At 41.5% G+C, this 26,033-nt stretch overlaps 1 protein-coding gene across 1 annotated transcript in view; it reads right to left on the reverse strand.

Moving 5' to 3' along the window:
* The window catches only part of LOC139753080 (glutamate receptor ionotropic, delta-2-like), a 205,581-nt gene that overhangs the window by 117,281 nt on the left and 62,267 nt on the right, over nucleotides 1-26,033 (reverse strand). The window contains exon 5 of the mRNA XM_071669168.1: nucleotides 15,423-15,549. Within this exon, the coding sequence (XP_071525269.1) occupies nucleotides 15,423-15,549 (127 nt within the window). The remainder of the gene's footprint in view (nucleotides 1-15,422; nucleotides 15,550-26,033) is intronic.

The raw sequence follows: 26,033 nt of genomic DNA on the forward strand, positions 1-26,033 counted from the left end.
ATGTATATACATACGTCCACACACGCAAATATACATACCTACACAGCTTTCCATGGTTTACCCCAGACGCTTCACATGCCTTGATTCAATCCACTGACAGCACGTCAACCCCGGTATACCACATCGCTCCAATTCACTCTATTCCTTGCCCTCCTTTCACCCTCCTGCATGTTCAGGCCCCGATCACACAAAATCTTTTTCACTCCATCTTTCCACCTCCAATTTGGTCTCCCTCTTCTCCTTGCTCCCTCCACCTCCGACACATATATCCTCTTGGTCAATCTTTCCTCACTCATCCTCTCCATGTGCCCAAACCACTTCAAAACACCCTCTTCTGCTCTCTCAACCACGCTCTTTTATTTCCACACATCTCTCTTACCCTTACGTTACTCACTCGATCAAACCACCTCACACCACACATTGTCCTCAAACATCTCATTTCCAGCACATCCATCCTCCTGCGCACAACTCTATCCATAGCCCACGCCTCGCAACCATACAAAATTGTTGGAACTACTATTCCTTCAAACATACCCATTTTTGCTTTCCGAGATAATGTTCTCGACTTCCACACATTCTTCAAGGCCCCCAGAATTTTTGCCCCCTCCCCCACCCTATGATCCACTTCCGCTTCCATGGTTCCATCCGCTGCCAGATCCACTCCCAGATATCTAAAACACTTCACTTCCTCCAGTTTTTCTCCATTCAAACTCACCTCCCAATTGACTTGACCCTCAACCCTACTGTACCTAATAACCTTGCTCTTATTCACATTTACTCTTAACTTTCTTCTTCCACACACTTTACCAAACTCAGTCACCAGCTTCTGCAGTTTCTCACATGAATCAGCCACCAGCGCTGTATCATCAGCGAACAACAACTGACTCACTTCCCAAGCTCTCTCATCCCCAACAGACTTCATACTTGCCCCTCTTTCCAAAACTCTTGCATTTACCTCCCTAACAACCCCATCCATAAACAAATTAAACAACCATGGAGACATCACACACCCCTGCCGCAAACCTACATTCACTGAGAACCAATCACTTTCCTCTCTTCCTAAACGTACACATGCCTTACATCCTCGATAAAAACTTTTCACTGCTTCTAACAACTTTCCTCCCACACCATATATTCTTAATACCTTCCACAGAGCATCTCTATCAACTCTATCATATGCCTTCTCCAGATCCATAAATGCTACATACAAATCCATTTGCTTTTCTAAGTATTTCTCACATACATTCTTCAAAGCAAACACCTGATCCACACATCCTCCACCACTTCTGAAACTACACTGCTCTTCCCCAATCTGATGCTCTGTACATGCCTTCACCCTCTCAATCAATACCCTCCCATATAATTTACCAGGAATACTCAACAAACTTATACCTCTGTAATTTGAGCACTCACTCTTATCCCCTTTGCCTTTGTACAATGGCACTATGCACGCATTCCGCCAATCCTCAGGCACCTCACCATGAGTCATACATACATTAAATAACCTTACCAACCAGTCAACAATACAGTCACCCCCTTTTTTAATAAATTCCACTGCAATACCATCCAAACCTGCTGCCTTGCCGGCTTTATTCTTCCGCAAAGCTTTCACTACCTCTTCTCTGTTTACCAAATCATTTTCCCTAACCCTCTCACTTTGCACACCACCTCGACCAAAACACCCTATATCTGCCACTCTATCATCAAACACATTCAACAAACCTTCAAAATACTCACTCCATCTCCTTCTCACATCACCACTACTTGTTATCACCTCCCCATTTGCGCCCTTCACTGAAGTTCCCATTTGCTCCCTTGTCTTACGCACTTTATTTACCTCCTTCCAGAACATGTTTTTATTCTCCCTAAAATTTAATGATACTCTCTCACCCCAACTCTCATTTGCCCTTTTTTTCACCTCTTGCACCTTTCTCTTGACCTCCTGTCTCTTTCTTTTATACATCTCCCACTCAATTGCATTTTTTCCCTGCAAAAATCGTCCAAATGCCTCTCTCTTCTCTTTCACTAATAATCTTACTTCTTCATCCCACCACTCACTACCCTTTCTAATCAACCCACCTCCCACTCTTCTCATGCCACAAGCATCTTTTGCGCAATCCATCACTGATTCCCTAAATACATCCCATTCCTCCCCCACTCCCCTTACTTCCATTGTTCTCACCTTTTTCCATTCTGTACTCAGTCTCTCCTGGTACTTCCTCACACAGGTCTCCTTCTCAAGCTCACTTACTCTCACCACCCTCTTCACCCCAACATTCACTCTTCTTTTCTGAAAACCCATACAAATCTTCACCTTAGCCTCCACAAGATAATGATCAGACATCCCTCCAGTTGCACCTCTCAGCACATTAACATCCAAAAGTCTCTCTTTCGTACGCCTGTCAATTAACACGTAATCCAATAACGCTCTCTGGCCATCTCTCCTACTTACATAAGTATACTTATGTATATCTCGCTTTTTAAACCAGGTATTCCCAATCATCAGTCCTTTTTCAGCACATAAATCTACAAGCTCTTCACCATTTCCATTTACAACACTGAACACCCATGTATACCAATTATTCCCTCAACTGCCACATTACTCACCTTCGCATCAAATCACCCATCACTATGACCCGGTCTCGTGCATCAAAACCACTAACACATTCATTCAGCTGCTCCCAAAACACTTGCCTCTCTTGATCTTTCTATATATATATAATATATATATATATATATATATATATATATATATATATATATATATATATATATATATATATATATATATATATATATATATATATATATATATATATATATATAAAGTGCGTAAGACAAGGGAGCAAATGGGAACTCCAGTGAAGGGCGCAAATGGGGAGGTGATAACAAGTAGTGGTGATGTGAGAAGGAGATCGAGTGAGTATTTTGAAGGTTTGTTGATTGTGTTTGATGATAGAGTGGCAGATATAGGGTGTTTTGGTCGAGGTGGTGTGCAAAGTCAGAGGGTTAGGGAAAATGATTTGGTAAACAGAGAAGAGGTAGTAAAAGCTTTGCGGAAGATGAAAGCCGTCAAGGCAGCAGGTTTGGATGGTATTGCAGTGGAATTTATCAAAAAAGGGGGTGACTGTATTATTGACTGGTTGGTAAGGTTATTTAATGTATGTATGACGCCTGGTGAGGTGCCTGAGGATTGGCGGAATGCGTGCATAGTGCCATTGTACAAAGGCAAAGTGGATAAGAGTGAGTGCTCAAATTACAGAGGTATAAGTTTGTTAAGTATTCCTGGTAAATTATATAGGAGGGTATTGATTGAGAAGGTGAAGGCAGGTACAGAGCATCAGATTGGGGAAGAGTAGTGTGGTTTCACAAGTGGTAGAGGATGTATGGATCAGGTGTTTGCTTTGAAGTATGTATCTGAAAAATACTTAGAAAAGCAGTTGGATTTGTATGTAGCATTTATGGATCTGGAGAAGGATTATGACAGAGTTGATAGAGATGTTTGTGGAAGGTATTGAGCATATATGGAGTGTTGTGGGAGGCAGGTTGTTAGAAGTAGTGAAAAGTTTTTATCGAGGATGTAAGGCATTTGTACAAGTAGGAAGAAAGGAAAGTGATTGGTTGTCAGTGAAAATAGGTTTGCGGCAGGGGTGTGTGATATCTCCATGGTTGTTTAATTTGTTTATGGATGGGGTTGTTAGGGAGGTGAATGGAAGAGTTTTGGAAAGAGGGGCAAGTTATGCAGTCTGTTGTGGATGGAGAGCTTTGGAAGTGAGTCAGTTGTTGTTCGCTGATGATACAGTGCTCGTGGCTGATTCATGTGAGAAACTGCAGAAGCTGGTGACTGAGTTTGGTAAAGTGTGTGAAAGAAGAAAGTTAAGAGTAAATGTGAATAAGAGCAAGGTTATTAGGTACAGTAGGGTTGAAGGTCAAGTCAATTGGGAGGTGAGTTTGAATGGAGAAAAACTGGAGGAATTAAAGTGTTTTAGATATCTGGGAGTGGATTTGGCAGCGGATGGAACCATGGAAGCGGAAGTGAATCATAGGGTGGGGGAGGGGGCGAAAGTTCTGGAAGCCTTGAAGAATGTGTCGAAGACGAAAACATTATCTCGGGAAGCAAAAATGGGTATGTTTGAAGGAACAGTGTTTCCAACAATGTTGTATGGTTGCAAGGCTTGGGCTGTGGATAGAGTAGTGCGCAGGAGGGTGGATGTGCTTGAAATGAGATGTTTGAGGACAATATGTGGTGTGATGTGGTTTGATCGAGTAAGTAATGTAAGGGTAAGAGAGATGTGTGGTAATTAAAAGAGTGTGGTTGAGAGAGCAGAAGAGGGTGTTTTGAAATGGTTTGTTCACATGGAGAGAATGACTGAGGAAAGATTGACCAAGAGGATATATGTGTTAGAGGTGGAGGGAGCGGGGAGAAGTGGGAGACCAAATTGGAGGTGGAAAGATTTAGTGAAATAGATTTTGAGTGATCGGGGCCTGAACATGCAGGAGGGTGAAAGGCGTGGAAGGAATAGAGTGAATTGGAATGATGTGGTATACTGTGGTCGATATGCTGTCAATGGATTGAACCAGGGCATGTAAAGCGTCTGGGGTAAACCATGGAAAGTTCTGTGGGGCCTGGGTGTGGAAAGGGAGCTGTGGTTTTAGTGAATCATTACATGACAGCTAAAGACTGAGTGTGAAAGAATGTGGCCTTCGTTGTCTTTTGCTAGCGCTACCCCGCACACATAAGGGGGGAGGGCGTTGTTATTTCATGTGTGGCGAGGTGGCGATAGGAATAAATAAAGGCAGACAGTATGAATTATGTACATATGTATATATGTATATGTCTCTGTGGGTATATATATGTATAGATTGAGATGTATAGGTGTGTATATTTGCGTGTGTGGACTTGTATGTATATACATGTGTATATACATACACGTCCAACAGGTGCAACTGGAGGGATGTCTGATCATTATCTTGTGGAGGCGAAGGTGAAGATATGTATGGGTTTTCAGAAAAGAAGGGAGAATGTTGGGGTGAAGAGAATGGTGAGAGTAAGTGAGCTTTGGAAGGAGACTTGTGTGAGGAGGTACCAGGAGAGACTGAGTACAGAATGGAAAAAGGTGGGAACAAAGAACGTAAGGGAAGTGGGGGAGGAATGGGATGCATTTTGGGAAGCAGTGATGGGTTGCGCAAAAGATGCTTGTAGCATGAGAAGCGTGGGAGGTAAGCAGATTAGAAAGGGTAGGTAGCGGTGGGATGAAGAAGTAGGATTATTTGTGAAAGAGAAGAGAGAGGCATTTGGACGATTTTTGCAGTGAAAATAGTGCAAATGAGTGGGAGATGTATAAAAGAAAGAGGCAGGAGGTTAAGAGAAAGGTGCAAGAAGTGAAAAAGAGGGAAAATGATAGTTGGGTTGAGAGAGTATCATTGAATTTTAGAGAGAATAAAAAGATGTTTTGGAAGGAGGTAAATATAGTGCGTAAGATAAGGGAACAAATGGGAACATCAGTGAAGGGGGCTCCTGGGGAGGTGATAACAAGTAGTGGTGATGTGAGAAGGAGATGGAGTGAGTATTTTGAAGGTTTCTTGAATGTGTTTGATGACAGAGTGGCGGATATAGGGTGTTTTGGTCGAGGTGATGTGCAAAGTGAGAGGGTTAGGAAGAATGATTTGGTAAAGAGAAAAGTGTTAGCAAAAGCTTTGCGGAAAATGAAAGCCATCAAGGCAGTGGGTTTGGATGGTATTGCAATGGAATCTATTAAAAAAAGGGCTGACTGTATGCTTGACTGGCTGGTAAGGTTATTTAATGTATGTGTGACTCAATGTGAGGTGCCTGAGGACTGATGGAATGCTTGCATAGTGCCATTGTACAAAGGCAAAGGGGATAAAAATGAGTGCTCAAATTACAGAGGTATAAGTTTGTTGAGTGTTCCTGTGAAACTATACAGGAGGTTATTGATTGAGAGGGTGAAGGCATGTACAGAGCATGAGAGTGGGGAAGAGCAGTGTGGTTTCAGAAGTGGTATAGGATGCTTGGATCAGGTGTTTGCTTTGAAGAATATACGTGAAAAGTGTTTGAGGCAAGTTGTTAGAAGCAGTGAAAAGTTTTTATCTACGATGTAAGGCATGTGTAAGAGCAGTAAGAAAGGAAAGTGATTTGTGCTCAATGAATGCTGGTTTGCTGCAGCGATGCGTGATGTCTCCATGGTTGTTTAATTTGTTTATGGATGGAGTTGTTACGGATGTGAATGCAAGAGCTTTGGAAAGAGGGGCAAGTTATGCAGTCTGTTGTGGATGAGAGAGCTTAGGAAGTGAGTCAGTTGTTGTTCGCTGATGATACAGTGCTGGTGGCTGATTCGTGTGAGAAACTGCAGAAGCTGTTGACTGAGTTTGGTAAAGTGTGTGAAAGAAGAAAGCTGAGAGTAAATGTGAATAATAGCCAGGTTATTAAGTACTGTAAGGTTGAGGGACAAGTCAATTGCGTGGTAAGTTTGAATGGAGAAAACTAGAGGAAGTGAAGTGTTTTAGGTGTCTGGGAGTAGATTTGGCAGCTGATGGAACCATAGAAGCGGAATTGAGTCACTGGGTGGGGGAGGGGCGAAAGTTCTGGAAGACTTGAAAAATGTGTGGAAGGCGAGAATGTTATCTTAGAAAGCAAAAATGGGTATGTTTGAAGGAATATTGACTCCAACAATGTTATACGGGTGCGGGGCGTGGGCTATACAAAAAGTTGTGCGGGGGAGGGTGGATGTGCTAGAAATGAGATGTTTGAGGACAACATATGGTGTGAGGTGGTTTGATCGAGTAAGTAATAATAGGGTAAGAGAGATGTGTGGTAATTAAAAGTGTGTGGTTGAGGGAGCAGAAGAGGGTGTTTTGAAATGGTTTAGTCACATGGAATGAATGAGTGAGGAAAGATTGACAAAGAGGATATATGTGTCAGAAGTGGAGGGAACGAGGAGAAGTGGGAGACCAAATTGGAGGTGGAAAGATGGAGTGAGAAAGATTTTGAGTGATCGGGGCCTGAACATGCAGGAGGGTGAAAGGCGTGCAAAGAATAGAGTGAACTGTCAATGGATTGAATCGAAGTAAGTGAAGCGTCTGGGTTAGACTATGGAAAGTTTTGTGGGACCTGGATGTGGAAAGGGAGCTGTGGTTTCGGTGCATTATTACATGACAGCTAGAGACTGAGTGTGAACGAATGTGGCACTTGTTGTCTTTTCGTAGCGGTATAATCGTGCAACTGCAGAGGGAGGGTTTTTTTTTTTTTCAAATGCGGCGGGGTGGCGAAGGGAATGAATAAGGGCAGACTGACTCATTTTCAACGCATCCACCCTCCTCCGCACAGCCCTGTCTATAGTCCACGGCTCGCAACCATATAACATTGTTGGAACCAGTATTCCTTCAAACATACGCATTTTTCAATGCTCCCAGAACTTTTGCCCCCTCCCCCATCCTGTGACTCACTTCCGCTTCTATGGTTCCATCAGCTGCGAAATCTACTCCCAGATATCTGAAACACTTCACTTCCTCCAGTTTTTCTCATTCACACTTACCACGCAATTGACTTGTCCCTCAACCTTACTGTACCAAATATCCTTGCTCTTATTCACATTTACTCTCTGCTTTCTTCTTTCACACACTTTACCAAACTCAGTCAACAGCTTCTGCAGTTTCTCACCGGAATCAGCCAACAGCGCTGTATCATCAGCGAACAACAACTGACTCACTTCCCAAGCTCTCTTATCCACAACAGACTGCATATTTGCCCCTCTTTCCAAAACTCTTGCATTCACCTCCGTAACAACTCCATCCATAAACAAATTAAACAACCATGGAGACATCACGCATCCCTGCATTAAACCGACGTTCACTCTCTTCCTACCCGTACAACTGCCTTACATCGTAGATAAAAACTTTTCACTGCTTCTAGCAACTTGCCTCCCACATCATATATTCTTAATACCTTCCACAGAGCATCTTTATCAACTCAATCATATGCCTTCTCAAGATCCATAAATACTACATGCAAATCCATTTGTTTTTCTAAGTATTTCTCACATACATTCTTCAAAGCAAACACCTTATCCATACATCCTCTACCACTTCTGAAACCTGCTCTTCCCTAATCTAATGCTCTGTACATGCCTTCACCCTCTCAATCAATACGCTCTCATATAATTTCCCAGGAATACTCAACAAACTTATACATATGCAATTTAAACACTCACCTTTATCCTCTCTGCCTTTGTACAATGGCACTGAGCATGCATTCCGCCAATCCTGAGGCCCTTCACCATGAGCCGTATATAATTTGAATATCCTCACCAACCAGTCAACAACACAGTAACCCCCTTTTTTTACATAAATTCCACTGCAATACCATCCAAACCGGCCACCTTGCCGACTTTTATCGTATGCAAAGCTTTTACCACATCTTCTCTGTTTACCAAATCATTCTCCCTGACCCTCTCACTTCACACACCACTTTGACCAAAACACCCTATATATGCCACACTATCATCTAACACATTCAACAAACATTCAAAATACTCACTCCATCTCCTTCTCTCATTACCACTACTTGTTATTACTTCTCCATTAGCCCCCTTCACCGATGTTTTCATTTGTTCTCTTGTCTTACGCACGTTATATACCTCCTTCCAAAACATCCTTTTACTCTCTCTAAGATTTAATGAAACTGTCACCCAACTCTCATTTGCCCTCTTTTTCACCTTTTGCACCTTTTTCTTGACCTCTTGCCTCTTTCTTTAATAGAACTCTCAGTCATTTACACTATTTCCCTGTAAAAATCGTCCAAATGCCTCTCTTTTCTCTTTCACTGATAATCTTATATCTTCATTCCACCACTCACGACCCATTCTAATCTGCTCACCTCCCACGCTTCTTGTGCCACAAGCATGTTTTGCGCAAGCCATCACTGCTTCCCTAAATACATCCCATTCCTCCCTAACTCCCCTTACGTACTTTGCTCTCACCTTTTTCCATTCAGCACTCAGTCTCTCCTGGTACTTCCTCTCACAGTTCTCCTTCTCAAGCTCGTTTACCCTCACCACTCTCTTCTCCCATGTATTCTCTCTTCTTTTCTGAAAACCTCTACACATCTTCTCCTTCGCCTCCACGAGATAATGATCAGACATCCCTCCAGTTGCACCTCTCAGCACATTAACAACCAAAAGTCTATCTTTCAAACGCTTATTAATCAACACGTAATCCAATAACGCTTTCTGTCCATTTCTCCTATTTACCTACGTATACTTATGTATATCTCTCTTTTTAAATCAAGTATTCACAATTACCAGTCCTTTTTCAACACACAGATCTACAAACTCTTCACCATTTCCATTTACAACACTGAACACCCCATGTACACCAATTATTCCCTCAACTGCCACATTACTCACTTTTGCATTCAAATCACCCATCACTATAACCCGGGATCGTGCATTAAGCTACTAACACACTCATTCAGCTTTTCCCAAAACACTTGCCTCTCATGATCTTTCTTCTCATGCCCAGGTGCATAGGCACCAATAATCACCCATGTTTCTCCATCCACTTTCAAGTTTACTCATATCGATCTAGAGCGTACTTTCTTACACTCTATCACATACTCCCACAACTCCTGTTTCAGGAGTAGTGCTACTTCTTCCCTTGCCTTTGTCCTCTTACCAACCCCTGACTTTACTCCCCCAAAATTTCCCAAACTACTCTTACCCTTTACCTTTGAGCATCGTTTCACTCAGAGCCAAACATCCAGGTTCCTCTCCTCAAACATACTACCTATCTTTCCTTTTTTCTCATCTTGGTTACATCAAAACGCATTTAGACACCACAATCTGAGCCTTCGAGGAGGATGAGCATTCCCCGCGTGACTCCTTCTTGTGTTTCCCCTTTTAGAGAGTTGTAATATAAGGAGGGGAGGGTTTATAGCCATCCGCTCCCGTCCCCTTTACTCGCCTTCTACGACATGCGGGGAATGCTTGGGAAGTATTCTTTCTCACCTATCCCCAGGGATATAGAGTGGCAGATATAGGGTGTTTTGGTCGAGGTGGCGTGCAAAGTGAAAGGGCCAGGGAGAATGATTTGGTAAACAGAGAAGAGGTAGTAAAAGCTTTGCGAAAGATGAAAGCCGACAAGGCGGCGGGTTTGGATGGTATTGCAGTAGAATTTATCAAAAAAGGTGGTGACTGTATTGTTGAGTGGTTGGTAAGGCTATCTAATGTATATGCGACTCTTGGTAAGTTTCCTGAGGACTGGCGCAATGCTTGCCTAGTGCAATTGTACAAAGGCAAATGGGATAAGAGTGAGTACTCAAATTAAAGAGGTATAAGTTTGTTGAGTATTCTGGGAAATTATATTGGAGGGTATTGACTGAGACGGTGAAGGTATGTACAGAGCATCGGATTGTGGCTTCAGAAGTGGTACAGGATGTGTGGAGAAGGTGTTTGCTTTGAAAAATGTATTTGAGAAATGCTTAGAAAAGCAAATGGATTTGTATGTAGCATTTATGGATCTGGAGAAGGGATATGATAGAGCTGATAGAGATGCTCTGTGGAAGGTATTAAGAATATATGGTGTGGGAAGCAGTGAAAAGTTTCTATCGAGGATGTAAGGCATGTGTACGTGTAGGAAGAGAGGAAAGTGACTGGTTTTCAGTGAATGTTGGTTTCTTGCAGGGGGGTGTGATGTCTCCATGGTTGTTTAATTTGTTTATGTATGGGATTGTTAGGGAGGTGAATGCAAGAGTTTTGGAAAAGGGCAAGTATGCAGTCTTTGTGGATGAGAGAGCTTGGGAAGTGAGTCAGTTGTTGTTCGCTAATGATACAACGCTGGTGGCTGATTCGGGTGAGAAACTGCAGAAGCTGATGACTGAGTTTGATAAAGTGTGTGAAAGAAAGCTGAGCGTAAATGTGAATAAGAGCAAGGTTATTAGGTATAGTAGGGTTGAGAGACAAGTCAACTGGGAAGTAAGTTTGACTGGAAAAAAAACTGGAGGAAGTAAAGTGTTTTAGATATCTGGGAGTGGATCTGGCAGCGGATGGAACCATGGAAGCGGGCGTAAATCATAGGGTGGGGGAGGGCCGAAAGTTCTGGGAGCGTTGATAAATGTGTGGAAGTCGAGAATGTTATCTTGGAAACCAAAAATGGATATGTTTGAAGGAATAGTGGTTCCAACAATGTTATATGGTTGCAAGGCGTGGGCTATGGATAGAGTTGTGCGGAGGAGGGTGGATGTGCTGGAAATGAGATGTTTAAGGACACTATGTGGTGTGACGTGATTTGAATTAAGTAATGAAAGGGTAAGAGAGATGTGTGGTAAATAAAAAGAGTGTGGTTGAGAGAGCAGAAGAGGTTTTTTTTTTTTGAAATGGTTTTGTCATATGGAGAGAATTAGTGAGGAAAGATTAAGAAAGAGTATATATGTGTCAGAGGTGGAGGGAAGGAGAAGTGGGAGACCAAACTGGAGGTGGAAAGATGGAGTGAAAAAGATTTTGAGTGATCGGGGCCTGAACATGCAGGAGGGTGAAAGTCGTGCAAGGAATAGAGTGAATTCGAACGATGTGGTATACCGGGGTCGATGTACTGTCAATGGATTGAACCAGGGCATGTGAAGCTTATGGGGTAAACCATGGAATGTTGTGTGGGGCCTGGATGTAGAAAGGGAGCTGTGGTTACGGTGCATTATACATGACAGCTAGAGACTGAGTGTGAACGAATGTGGCCTTTGTTGCACAAGCGGGGGTAGGGTGTTGTCATTTCATGTGTGGCAGGGTGGCGACGGGAATGAATAAGGGCAGACGGTATGAATAATGTACATGTGTATATATGTATAAGTCTGTGTGTGTATATTTATGTATACATTGAGATGTATAGGCATGTATATTTGCGTGTGTGGACGTGTATATATATAGATGTGTATGTAGGTGTGTTGGGCCATTCTTTCGTTTGTTTCCTTGCGCTACTTCGCTAACGCGGGAGACAGCGACAAAGTATAATGAATATACATACATATATATATATATATATATATATATATATATATATATATATATATATATATATATATATATATATATCTTTCTTTCTTTCAAACTATTCGCCATTTCCCGCATTAGCAAGGTAGCGTTAAGGACAGAGGACTGGGCCTCTGAGGGAATATCCTCACCTGTCCTCCTCTGTTCCCTCTTTTGGAAAATTAAAAATGAAACAAGAGGGGAAGATTTCCAGCCCCCCGCTCCCTCCACTTTTAATCGCCTTCTACGACACGCAGGGAATACGTGGGAAGATATTCTTTCTCCCCAATCCCCAGGGATATATATATATATTATATATATATATATATATATATATATATATATATATATATAATATATATATTATATATATATTTTTTTTTTTTTTCATTTTTTTTTTTGCATTGTCGCTGTCTCCCGCGTTTGCGAGGTAGCGCAAGGAAACAGACGAAAGAAATGGCCCAACCCACCCCCATACACATGTATATACATACACGTCCACACACGCAAATATACATCCCTACACAGCTTTCCATGGTTTACCCAAGACTCTTCACATGCCCTGATTCAATCCACTGACAGCACGTCAACCCCGGTATACCACATCGATCCAATTCACTCTATTCCTTGCCCGCCTTTCACCCTCCTGCATGTTCAGGCCCCGATCACTCAAAATCTTTTTCACTCGATCTTTCCACCTCCAATTTGGTCTCCCACTTCTCCTCGTTCCCTCCACCTCCGACACATATATCCTCTTGGTCAATCTTTCCTCACTCATTCTCTCCATGTGCCCAAAGCTTTTCAAAACACCCTCTTCTGCTCTCTCAAGCACGCTCTTTTTATTTCCACACATCTCTCTTACCCTTACATTACTTACTCGATCAAACCACCTCACACCACACATTGTCCTCAAACATCTCATTTCCAGCATATCCACCCTCCTGCGCACAATTCTATCCATAGCCCACGCCTCGCAACCATACAACATTGTTGGAACCACTATTTCTTCAAACATAGCCATTTTTGTTTTCCGAGATAATGTTCTCGACTTCCACACATTCTTCAAGGCTCCCAGGATTTTCGCCCCCTCCCCCACCCTATGATTCACCTCCGCTTCCATGGTTCCATCCGCTGCCAGATTCACTCCCAGATATCTAAAACACTTTACTTCCTCCAGTTTTTCTCCATTCAAACTTACCTCCCAATTGACTTGACCCTCAACCCTACTGTACCTAATAACCTTGCTCTTATTTACATTTACTCTTAACTTTCTTCTTTCACACACTTTACCAAACTCAGTCACCAGCTTCTGCAGTTTCTCACATGAATCAGCCACCAGCGCTGTATCATCAGCGAACAACAACTGACTCACTTCCCAAGCTCTCTCATCCACAACAGACTTCATTCTCGCCCCTCTTTCCAAAACTCTTGCATTCACCTCCCTAACAACCCCATCCATAAACAAATTAAACAACCATGGAGACATCACACACCCCTGCCGCAAACCTACATTCACTGAGAACCAATCACTCTCCTCTCTTCCTACACGTACTCATGCCTTACATCCTCGATAAAAACTTTTCACTGCTTCCAACAACTTGCCACCCTCACCATATATTCTTAATACCTTCCACAGGTGGAAGTGGATATATATATATATATATATATATATATATATATATATATATATATATATATATATATATATATATATATATATATATATATATATATATATCTTTTTTTCTTTCATACTATTCGCCATTTCCCGCGATAGCGAGGTAGCGTTAAGAACAGAGGACTGGGCCTTTGAGGGAATATCCTCACCTGACCCCCTTCTCTGTTCCTTCTTTTGGGAAGAAAAAAAAGAAAAACGAGAGGGGAGGATTTCCAGCCCCCCCGCTCCCTTCCCTTTTAGTCGCCTTCTACGACACGCAGGGAATATGTGGGAAGTATTCTTTCTCCCTATCCCCAGGGATATATATATATATATATATATATATATATATATATATATATATATATATATATATATTTCTATTTTGCTTTGTCGCCATTTCCCGCGTTAGCAAGGTAGCGTTAAGAACAGAGGACTGGTCCTCTGAGGGAATATCCTCACCTGGCCCCCTTCTGTGTTCCTTCTTTTGGAAAATTAAAAAAAAAAAAAAGGGGAGGATATCCAGCCCCCCACTCCCTCCCCTTTTAGTCGCCTTCTACGACACGCAGGGAACACGCGGGAAGTATATATATATATACATATATATATATATATATATACAAATATATTTACATAAGAAACCCGCTCAGAAGGACCACGGTGTATAGCACATAAAAGTAAGGGAAATAACAAAAGCGATGAAAATTAACATCATGAAGGGTATCATAAGTTACAATCTAAAATATGAAAAAAGACATGAAAATGCCTACAGTTGGAGATACCCAGGAGAACAATATATAACGGGGTAGGAATACAAGAAAATCAATCACTAAATATATCTAAGTTAGGTCTAGCGCGACCAACACTGTCCGGATGTGGAGTTGAGGTCACGTCGAGCTCTTACCTTCGTAACTCAATACCGGGTGGCTCAGCGACGCATTCCTCCCATCCAGAAATGACGGATTCGGTAGCCTCTGGTTGCTCAGTGACGCTTCTGATCTGTACTAAAACGGCACTAGGTACATCAAAGTGCTGTATGGTGGTGGTCATATTTGTCTGGATGTTGATGACAGGTGCTTTCTCTCTAATGTGAATGGCTTGTAATATCTGTAGTCTCCTCTGACCACTGCAGTTACTTGTTTACTGAGAGCCCGTGCTTCACTTCCCCACACTGCCCCATCAGGACTAACATACCTTCAAACATGCCCGTATTGTACTGGTAGAAAGTGACGCTCTTCCTGCACATTGATTATTGCATTCATAACTTTCACCTCCTCACACACACTATGGCTCAACTTTGTTCATACACTTCCATTCGCTGCTATTCTACTATTGGGAGTCTAAAACACTCTATATTCTCCGTATTCTATACATTCAAACTTTACTCTAAATGAACTGGCACCTTCAATTGTGAGCCTGCAAACTTTATTCTCTACTCTTAACTCTCCTAAACTCAGTCATCACCTTCTCCAGCTTTTCCATCAAATCTACCAAAGATGCCCTGTCATCAGCATAAAACATATGACACTTCCCACAGTGTGTGTGTATGTGCATGTGTGTGTGTGTGTATGTGAGAGAGATAGAGAGAGAGAGAGAGAGAGAGAGAGAGAGAGAGAGAGAGAGAGAGAGAGAGAGAGAGAGAGAGAGAGAGAGAGAGAGAGAGAGAGAGAGAGAGAGAGAGAGAGAGAGAGAGAGAGAGAGAGAGAGAGAGAGAGAGAGATCACTAGTACCTGGAGGTGTTGGAGGCTAATAGGTTTAGGTCCAGCGTCACTCGATGTAGACAAGAACTGAGAGACTTTGTTCAGCTCGTCATCTACCCACTTGTACAACAGTCCGATCTCTGAGAGACGAATCAAACTGGAAAAGTGAGAAAAGATGAGAAAAAAATTATTTATTCTCTTGTTGATATATATATATATATATTTATATATATATATATATATATATATATATATATTATATATATTATATATATATAATATATATTATATATATATATATATATAATATATATATTATATTTATCTATTTTGCTTTGTCGCTGTCTCCCGCGTTAGCGAGGTAGCGTAAGGCAACAGACGAAAGAATGGCACGAACCACCCACATACACATGGATATACATACACTTCCACACACGCAAATATACATACCTATACATCTCAATGTACACATATATATACACACGCAGACATATACGTATATACACATGTACATAATTCATACTGTCTGCCTTTATTTAATCCCATCACCACCTCGCCACACATGGAATAACAACCCCCCTCCCCCCTCATGTGTGCGAGGTAGCGATAGGAAAAGACAACAAAGGCCCCATTCGTTCACACTTAGTCTCTAGCTGTCATGTAATAATGCACCGAAACCACAGCTCCCTTTCCACATCCAGGCCCTACAGAACTTTCCATGGTTTACCCCAGACACTTCACATGCCCTAGTTCAATCCATTAACAGCACGTCGACCCCGGTATACCACATCGATCCAATTCACTCTATTCCTTGCACGCCTTTCACCCTCCTGCATGTTCAGGCCCCGATCACTCAAAATCTTTTTCACTTCATCTTTCCACCTCCAATTTGGTCTCCCACTTCTCCTTGTTCCCTCTGACACACATATCCTCTTGGTCTATCTTTCCTCACTCATGCTCTCCATGTGACCAAACCATTTCAAAACACCCTCTTCTGCTCTCTCAACCACACTCTTTTATTTCCACACATCTCTTTTACCCTTACATTACTTACTCGATCAAACCACCTCACACCACATATTGTCCTCAAACATCTCATTTCCAGCACATCCACCCTCCTGCGCACAACTCAATCCATGGAAATGGTGAAGACCTTGCAGATTTATGTGCTGAAAAAGGATTGGTGATTGGGAATATCTGGTTTAAAAAGAGAGATATACATAAGTGCGTATGTAAGTAGGAGAGATGGCCAGAGAGCGTTATTGGATTACGTGTTAATTGATAGGCGCACGAAAGAGAGACTTTTGGTTGTTAATGTGCTGAGAGGTGCAACGGGAGGGATGTCTGATCATCTTGTGGAGGCGAAGGTGAAGATTTGTAGAGGTTTTCAGAAAAGATGAGAGAAAGTTGGGGAGAAGAGAGTGGTGAGAGTAAGTGAGCTTGGGAAGGAGACTTGTGTGAGGAAGTACCAGGAGAGACCGAGTACAGAATGGAGAAAGGTGAGAACAACGGACGTAAGGGAAATGGGGAAGGAATGGGATGTATTTAGGGAAGCAGTGATGGCTTGCGCAAAAGATGCTTGTGGCATGAGAAGCGTGGGAGGCACGCAGATTAGAAAGGGTAGTGAGTGGTGGGATGAAGAAGTAAGATTATTAGGGAAAGAGAAGCGAGAGGCATTTGGACGATTTTTGCAGGGAAATAATGCAAATGAGTGGGAGATGTATAAAAGAAAGAGGCAGGAGGTCAAGAGAAAGGTGCAGGAGGTGAAAAAGAGGGCAAAAGAAAGTTGGGGTGAGAGAGTATCACTAAATTTTAGCGAGAATGAAAAGATGTTTTGGAAGGAGGTAGAACAGAAAGGAAGACAAGGGAACAAATGGGAATTTCAGTGAAGGGGAATAATGGGGAGGTGATAACAAGTGGTGGTGATGTGAGAAGGAGACGAAGTGAGTATTTTGAAGGTTTATTGAATGTGTTTGATGATAGAGTGGCAGATATAGGGTGTTTTGGTCGTGGTGGTGTGTAAAGTGAAAGGGTTAGGGAGAATGATTTGGTAAACAGAGAAGAGGTAGTAAAAGCTTTGCGGAAGATGAAAGACGGTAAGGCAGCTTGTATGGATGGTATAGCAATGGAATTTACTAAAAAAGGGGGTGACTGTATTGTTGACTGGTTGGTAAGGTTATTTGATATATGTATGACTCATGGTGAGGTGCCATTGAACAAAGGCAAAATGGATAAGAGTGAGTGCCCAATTACAGAGATACAAGTTTGTATTCATGTATTTCTGGGAAATTACATGGGAGTGTATTGATTGAGAGGGTGAAGGCATGTACAGAGAATCAGATTGGGGAAGAGCAGTGTGGTTTCAGAAGTGGTAGAGAATGTGTGGATCAGGTGTTTGCTTTGAAAAATGTATGTGTGAAATGCTTAGAATAGCAAATGGATTTGTATGTAGCATTTATTGATTTGGAGAAGGCATATGATAGAGTTGATAGAGATACTCTGTGGAAGGTATTAAGAATATATGAGGTGGGGGGCAAGTCATCAGAAGCAGTGAAAAGTTTTTATCGAGGATGTAAGGCATGTGTATGTGTAGGAAGAGCGGAAAGTGATTGGTTCTCAGTGAATGTTGGTTTGCAGCAGAGGGGTGTGATGTCTCCATTGTTGTTTAATTTGTATATGGATGGGGTTGTTACGGAGGTGAATGCAAGTGTTTTGGAAGAGGGGCAAGTATGCAGTCTGTTGTGGATGAGAGAGCTTGGGAAGTGAGTCAGTTGTTGTTCACTGATGATACAGCGCTGGTGGCTGATTCATGTGAGAAACTGCAGATGCTGGTAACTGAGTTTGGTAAAGTGTGTGAAAGAGGAAAGCTGAGAGTAAATGTGAATAAGAGCAAAGTTATTAGGTACGGTAGGGTTGAGGGACAAATCAATTGATAGGCAAGATGAAATGGAGAAATACTGGAGGAAGTGAAGTGTTTTAGATATATGGAAGTGGATTTGGCAGGGGATGGAACCCTGGAAGCGGAAGTGTATCATAGGGTGGAGGAGGGGCGAAAGGTTCTGGGAGCGTTGAAGAATGTGTGGAAGTCGAGAACATTGTCTCGGAGAGCAAAAATGGATATGTTTGAAGGAATAGTGGTTCGAGCAATATTATATGGTTGCGAAGCGTGGGCTATAGATAGAGTTGTCCGGAGGAGGGTGGATGTGCTGAAAATGAGATGTTTGAGGACAATATGTGGTGTGAGGTTGTTTGATCGAGTGAGCGATAATAGGGTAAGAGAGATGTGCGGTAATAAAAAGAGTGTGGTTGAGAGAGCAGAAGGTTTTTTTTTTTTTTTTTTTTGAAATGGTTTGGTCCTATGGAGAGAATTATTGAGGAAAGATTGAGAAAGAGTATATATGTGTAAGAGGTGGAGGGAACGAGGAGAAGTGGGAGACCAAATTAGAGGTGGAAAGAGGGAGTGAAAAAGATTTTGAATGATTGGGGCCTGAACATGCAGGAGGATGAAAGGCGTGCAAGGAATAGAGTGAATTCGAACGATGTGGTATAACGGGGTCGACGTGCTATTAATGAATTGAACCAGGGCGTGTGAAGCGTCGGGGTAACCCAAGGCAAGTTCTGTTGGGCCTGGATGTGGAAAAGGAGGTGTGGTTTCGGTGTATTATACATGACAGCTAGAGACTGAGCGTGAACGAATGTGGCCTTTGTTGTCTTTTCCTAGCGCTACCTCGCACACATGAGGGGGGAGGGGGATGTTATTCCATGTGTGGCGAGGTGGCGATAGGAATGAATAAAGGCAGTATGAATTGTGTGCATGTGTATATATGTATGTGCCTGTGTATGTATAAATATGTGTACATTGAGATGTATGGGTATGTATATTTGTGTGTGTGGACGTGTATGTATATACATGTGTATGGGGGTGGGTTGGGCCATTTCTTTCGTCTGTTTCCTTGCGCTGCCTCGCAAACGCGGGAGACAGCGACAAAGGAAATTAATAATAAAAAACATACTCATATACATACCTATACAACTCAACGTACACATTTATATACACACACAGACATATACATATATTCACATGCACATAATTCATATTGTCTGCCTTTATTTATTCCCATCGCCATCCCGCCACACATGAAATAACAACCCCCTCCCCCCTCATGTGCGCGAGGTAGCGTTAGGAAAAAAAAACAAAGGCCACATTCGCTCACACTCAGTCTCTAGCACTCATGTAATAATGCACCGAAACCACATCTCCCTTTCCACATCCAGGCCCCACAGAGCTTTCTATGGTTTACCCCAGACGCTTCACATGCCCTGGTTCAATCCATTGACAGCACGTCGACCCCGGTATACCACATCGTTCCAATTCACTCTATTCCTTGCACTCCTTTCACTCTCCTGCATATTTAGGCCCCGATCACTCAAAATCTTTTTCACTCCATCTTTCCAACTCCAATCTGGTCTCCCACCTCTCGTTCCCTCCACCTCCGACACATATATCCTCTTGGTCAATCTTTCCTCACTCATTCTCTCCATGTGACCAAACCATTTCAAAACACCGTCTTCTGCTCTCTCAACCACGCTCTTTTTATTTCCACACATCTCTCTTACCCTTACATTACTTACTCGATCAAACCATCTCACACCACATATTGTCCTCAAACATCTCATTTCCAGCACATCCACCCTCCTGCGCACAACTCTATCCATAGCCCACGCCTCGCAACCATACAACATTGTTGGAACCACTATTCCTTCAAACATACCCATTTTTGCTTTCCGAGATAATGTTCTCGACTTCCAAACATTCTTCAAGTCTTCCAGAATTTTCGCATCCTCGCCCACCCTATGACTCACTTCCGCTTCCATGGTTCCATCCGCTGCCAGATCCACTCCCAGATATCTAAAACACTTTGCATCCTCCAGTTTTTCTCCATTTAAACTTACCTTTCAATTGACTTGACCCTTAACCCTACTGTACCTAATAACCTTGCTTTTATTCATATTTACTCTTAACTTTCTTCTTTCACACACTTTACCAAACTCAGTCACCAGCCTCTGCAGTTTCTCACATGAATCAGCCACCAGCGCTGTATCATCAGCGAACAGCTGACTCACTTCCCAAGCTCTCTCATCCACAACAGACTGCATACTTGCCCCTCTTTCCAAAACTCTTGCATTCACCTCCCTAACAACCCCATCCATAAATAAATTAAACAACCATGGAGACATCACACACCCTTCCACCGCAAACCTACATTCACTGAGAACTAATCACTTTCCTCTCTTCCTACACGTACACATGCATTACATCCTCGATGAAAACTTTTCACTGCTTCTAACAGCTTGCCTCCCACACCATATATTCTTAATACCTTCCACAGAGCATCTCTATCAACTCTATCATATGCCTTCTCCAGATCCATAAATACTACATACAAATCCATTTGCTTTTCTAAGTATTTCTCACATACATTCTTCAAAGCAAACACCTGATCCACACATCCTCTACTTCTTCTGAAACCAGACTGCTCTTCCCCAATCTCATGCTCTGTACATGCCTTCACCCTCTCAATCAATACCCTCCCATATAGTTTACCAGGAATACCCAAAAAAACTTATACCTCCGTAATTTGAGCACTCACTCTTATCCCCTTTGCCTTTGTACAATGGCACTATGCAAGCATTCCGCCAATCCTCAGGCACCTCACCATGAATCATACATACAGTAAATAACCTTACCAACCAGTCAACAATACAGTCACCACCTTTTTTAATAAATTCCACTGCAATATTATCCAAACCTGCTGCCTTGCCGGCTTTCATATCCGCAAAGATTTTACTACCTCTTCTCATTTTACCTAATCATTTTCCCTAACCATCTCACTTTGCACACCACCATATATATATATATATATATATATATATATATATATATATATATATATATATATATATATATATATATATATATATATATATATATATATATAATATATATATTATATATATATATATATATATATATATATGTATATGTATTGGGATAGGGGAGAAAGAATACTTCCCACGTATTCCCTGCGTGTCGTAGAAGGCGACTAAAAGGGAAGGGGGGGGGGGCTGGAAAATCTCCCCTCTCTTTTCTTGTTTTCTCTTAATGTTTTTAATGAAGGAAGAGAGAAAGGGGCCAGGAGAGGATATTCCCTCAAGGTCCTAGTCCTCTGTTCTTAACGCTACCTCGCTTTCGCGGGAAATGGCGAATAGCATGAAAGAAATGAAAGAATATATATATATATATATATATATATATATATATATATATATATATATATATATATATATATAAGCAAATGGATTTGTATGTAGCATTTATGGATCTGGAGAAGGCATATGATACAGTTCATAGAGATGCTCTGTGGAAGGTATTAAGAATATATGGTGTGGGAGGAAAGTTGTTAGAAGCAGTGAAAAGTTTTTATCGAGGATGTAAGGCATGTGTACGTGTAGGAAGAGAGGAAAGTGATTGGTTCTCAGTGAATGTAGGTTTGCGGCAGGGGTGTGTGATGTCTCCATGGTTGTTTAATTTGTTTATGGATGGGGTTGTTAGAGAGGTAAATGCAAGAGTTTTGGAAAGAGGGGCAAGTATGAAGTCTGTTGGGGATGAGAGAGCTTGGGAAGTGAGTCAGATGTTGTTCGCTGATGATACAGCGCTGGTGGCAGATTCATGTGAGAAACTGCAGAAGCTGGTGACTGAGTTTGGTAAAGTGTGTGGAAGAAGAAAGTTAAGAGTAAATGTGAATAAGAGCAAGGTTATTAGGTACAGTAGGGTTGAGGGTCAAGTCAATTGGGAGGTGAGTTTGAATGGAGAAAAACTGGAGGAAGTGAAGTGTTTTAGATATCTGGGAGTGGATCTGGCAGCGGATGGAACTATGGAAGCGGAAGTGGATCATAGGGTGGGGGAGGGGGCGAAAATTTCTGGGGCCTTGAAGAATGTGTGGAAGTCGAGAACATTATCTCGGAGAGCAAAAATGGGTATGTTTGAAGGAATAGTGGTTCCAACAATGTTGTATGGTTGCGAGGCGTGGACTATGGATAGAGTTGTGCGCAGGAGGATGGATGTGCTGGAAATTAGATATTTGAGGACAATGTGTGGTGTGAGGTGGTTTGATCGAGTGAGTAACGTAAGGGTAAGAGAGATGTGTGGAAATAAAAAGAGCGTGGTTGAGAGAGCAGAAGAGGGTGTTTTGAAGTGGTTTGGGCACATGGAGAGAATGAGTGAGGAAAGATTGACCAAGAGGATATATGTGTCGGAGGTGGAGGGAACGAGAAGAAGAGGGAGACCAAATTGGAGGTGGAAAGATGGAGTGAAAAAGATTTTGTGTGATCGGGGCCTGAACATGCAGGAGGGTGAAAGGAGGGCAAGGAATAGAGTGAATTGGAGCGATGTGGTATAACGGGGTTGTCGTGCTGTCAGTGGATTGAATCAAGGCATGTGAAGCGTCTGGGGTAAACCATGGAAAGTTGTGTAGGTATGTATATTTGCGTGTGTGGACGTATGTATATACATGTGTATGGGGGTGGGTTGGGCCATTTCTTTCGTCTGTTTCCTTGCGCTACCTCGCAAACGCGGGAGACAGCGACAAAGAAAAAAAAAAAAATATATATATATATATATATATATATATATGTATTATATATATATATGTATATATTATATATATATATATATATATATATATATATATATATATATATAATTATTATAATATATATATATATTTATATATATAATATATATATATATATTATATATATATATATATATATATATATTTATATATATATATATATATATATATTATATATATATATATATTATAATATTTATATATATATATATATAATATATATATATATATATATATATATATATATATATATATATATATATATATATTATATATATATATATATATATATATATATATATATATATATATATATATATATATATATATATATATATATATTATATATATATATATATATATATATATATATATATATATATATTATTCTACTTTTTTAACATATATATTTATAGTATACTTTAGCAGAACTGGCCTTTGAGAATATCCTCACCTGGCCATCCCTTTCCTTCGTTTATGGAGGACTAAAACAGAAAACTGTTGAGGGGAGGATTATCCTCACTGGCCCCCTCCCTCCCTTTAGTCCTTCTTGACGACATGCAGGGGGATACTTCGTGGAAAGATAGTAATTTTTTCTCCCCTATCCCCAGGGAGAATATATATATATATAATATATATATATATATATATATATAATATATATATATATATATATAATTATCTTTTTTATTATACTTTGTCGCTGTCTCCCGCGTTTGCGAGGTAGCGCAAGGAAACAGACGAAAGAAATGGCCCATCCCCCCCCATACACATGTATATACATACGTCCACACACGCAAATATACATACCTACACAGCTTTCCATGGTTTACCCCAGACGCTTCACATGCCTTGATTCAATCCACTGACAGCACGTCAACCCGGTATACCACATCGCTCCAATTCACTCTATTCCTTGCCCTCCTTTCACCCTCCTGCATGTTCAGGCCCCGATCACACAAAATCTTTTTCACTCCATATTTCCACCTCCAATTTGGTCTCCCTCTTCTCCTCGTTCCCTCCACCTCCGACACATATATCCTCTTGGTCAATCTTTCCTCACTCATTCTCTCCATGTGCCCAAACCACTTCAAAACACCCTCTTCTGCTCTCTCAACCACGCTCTTTTTATTTCCACACATCTCTCTTACCCTTACGTTACTCACTCGATCAAACCACCTCACACCACATATTGTCCTCAAACATCTCATTTCCAGCAAATCCATCCTCCTGCGCACAACTCTATCCATAGCCCACGCCTCGCAACCATACAACATTGTTGGAACCACTATTCCTTCAAACATACCCATTTTTGCTTTCCGAGATAACGTTCTCGACTTCCACACATTCTTCAAGGCCCCCAGAATTTTCGCCCCCTCCCCCACCCTATGATCCACTTCCGCTTCCATGGTTCCATCCGCTGCCAGATCCACTCCCAGATATCTAAAACACTTCACTTCCTCCAGTTTTTCTCCATTCAAACTCACCTCCCAATTGACTTGACCCTCAACCCTACTGTACCTAATAACCTTGCTCTTATTCACATTTACTCTTAACTTTCTTCTTCCACACACTTTACCAAACTCAGTCACCAGCTTCTGCAGTTTCTCACATGAATCAGCCACCAGCGCTGTATCATCAGCGAACAACAACTGACTCACTTCCCAAGCTCTCTCATCCCCAACAGACTTCATACTTGCCCCTCTTTCCAAAACTCTTGCATATACCTCCCTAACAACCCCATCCATAAACAAATTAAACAACCATGGAGACATCACACACCCCTGCCGCAACCTACATTCACTGAGAACCAATCACTTTCCTCTCTTCCTACACGTACACATGCCTTACATCCTCGATACAAACTTTTCACTGCTTCTAACAACTTTCCTCCCACACCATATATTCTTAATACCTTCCACAGAGCATCACTATCAACTCTATCATATGCCTTCTCCAGATCCATAAATGCTACATACAAATCCATTTGCTTTTCTAAGTATTTCTCACATACATTCTTCAAAGCAAACACCTGATCCACACATCCTCTACCACTTCTGAAACCACACTGCTCTTCCCCAATCTGATGCTCTGTACATGCCTTCACCCTCTCAATCAATACCCTCCCATATGATTTACCAGGAATACTCAACAAACTTATACCTCTGTAATTTGAGCACTCACTCTTATCCCCTTTGCCTTTGTACAATGGCACTATGCACGCATTCCGCCAATCCTCAGGCACCTCACCATGAGTCATACATACATTAAATAACCTTACCAACCAGTCAACAATACAGTCACCCCCTTTTTAATAAATTCCACTGCAATACCATCCAAACCTGCTGCCTTGCCGGCTTTCATCTTTCGCAAAGCTTTCACTACCTCTTCTCTGTTTACCAAATCATTTTCCCAACCCTCTCACTTTGCACACCACCTCGACCAAAACACCCTATATCTGCCACTCTATCATCAAACACATTCAACAAACCTTCAAAATACTCACTCCATCTCCTTCTCACATCACCACTACTTGTTATCACCTCCCCATTTGCGCCCTTCACTGAAGTTCCCATTTGCTCCCTTGTCTTACGCACTTTATTTACGTCCTTCCAGAACATCTTTTTATTCTCCTTAAAATTTAATGATACTCTCTCACCCCAACTCTCATTTGCCCTTTTTTTCACCTCTTGCACCTTTCTCTTGACCTCCTGTCTCTTTCTTTTATACGTCTCCCACTCAATTGCATTTTTTCCCTGCAAAAATCGTCCAAATGCCTCTCTCTTCTCTTTCACTAATACTCTTACTTCTTCATCCCACCACTCACTACCCTTTATAATCAACCCACCTCCCACGCTTCTCATGCCACAAGCATATTTTGCGCAATCCATCACTGATTCCCTAAATACATCCCATTCCTCCCCCACTCCCCTTACTTCCATTGTTC

Source organism: Panulirus ornatus, chromosome 14 (genome assembly GCF_036320965.1).
Source record: "Panulirus ornatus isolate Po-2019 chromosome 14, ASM3632096v1, whole genome shotgun sequence".
Lineage (NCBI taxonomy): Eukaryota > Metazoa > Arthropoda > Malacostraca > Decapoda > Palinuridae > Panulirus > Panulirus ornatus.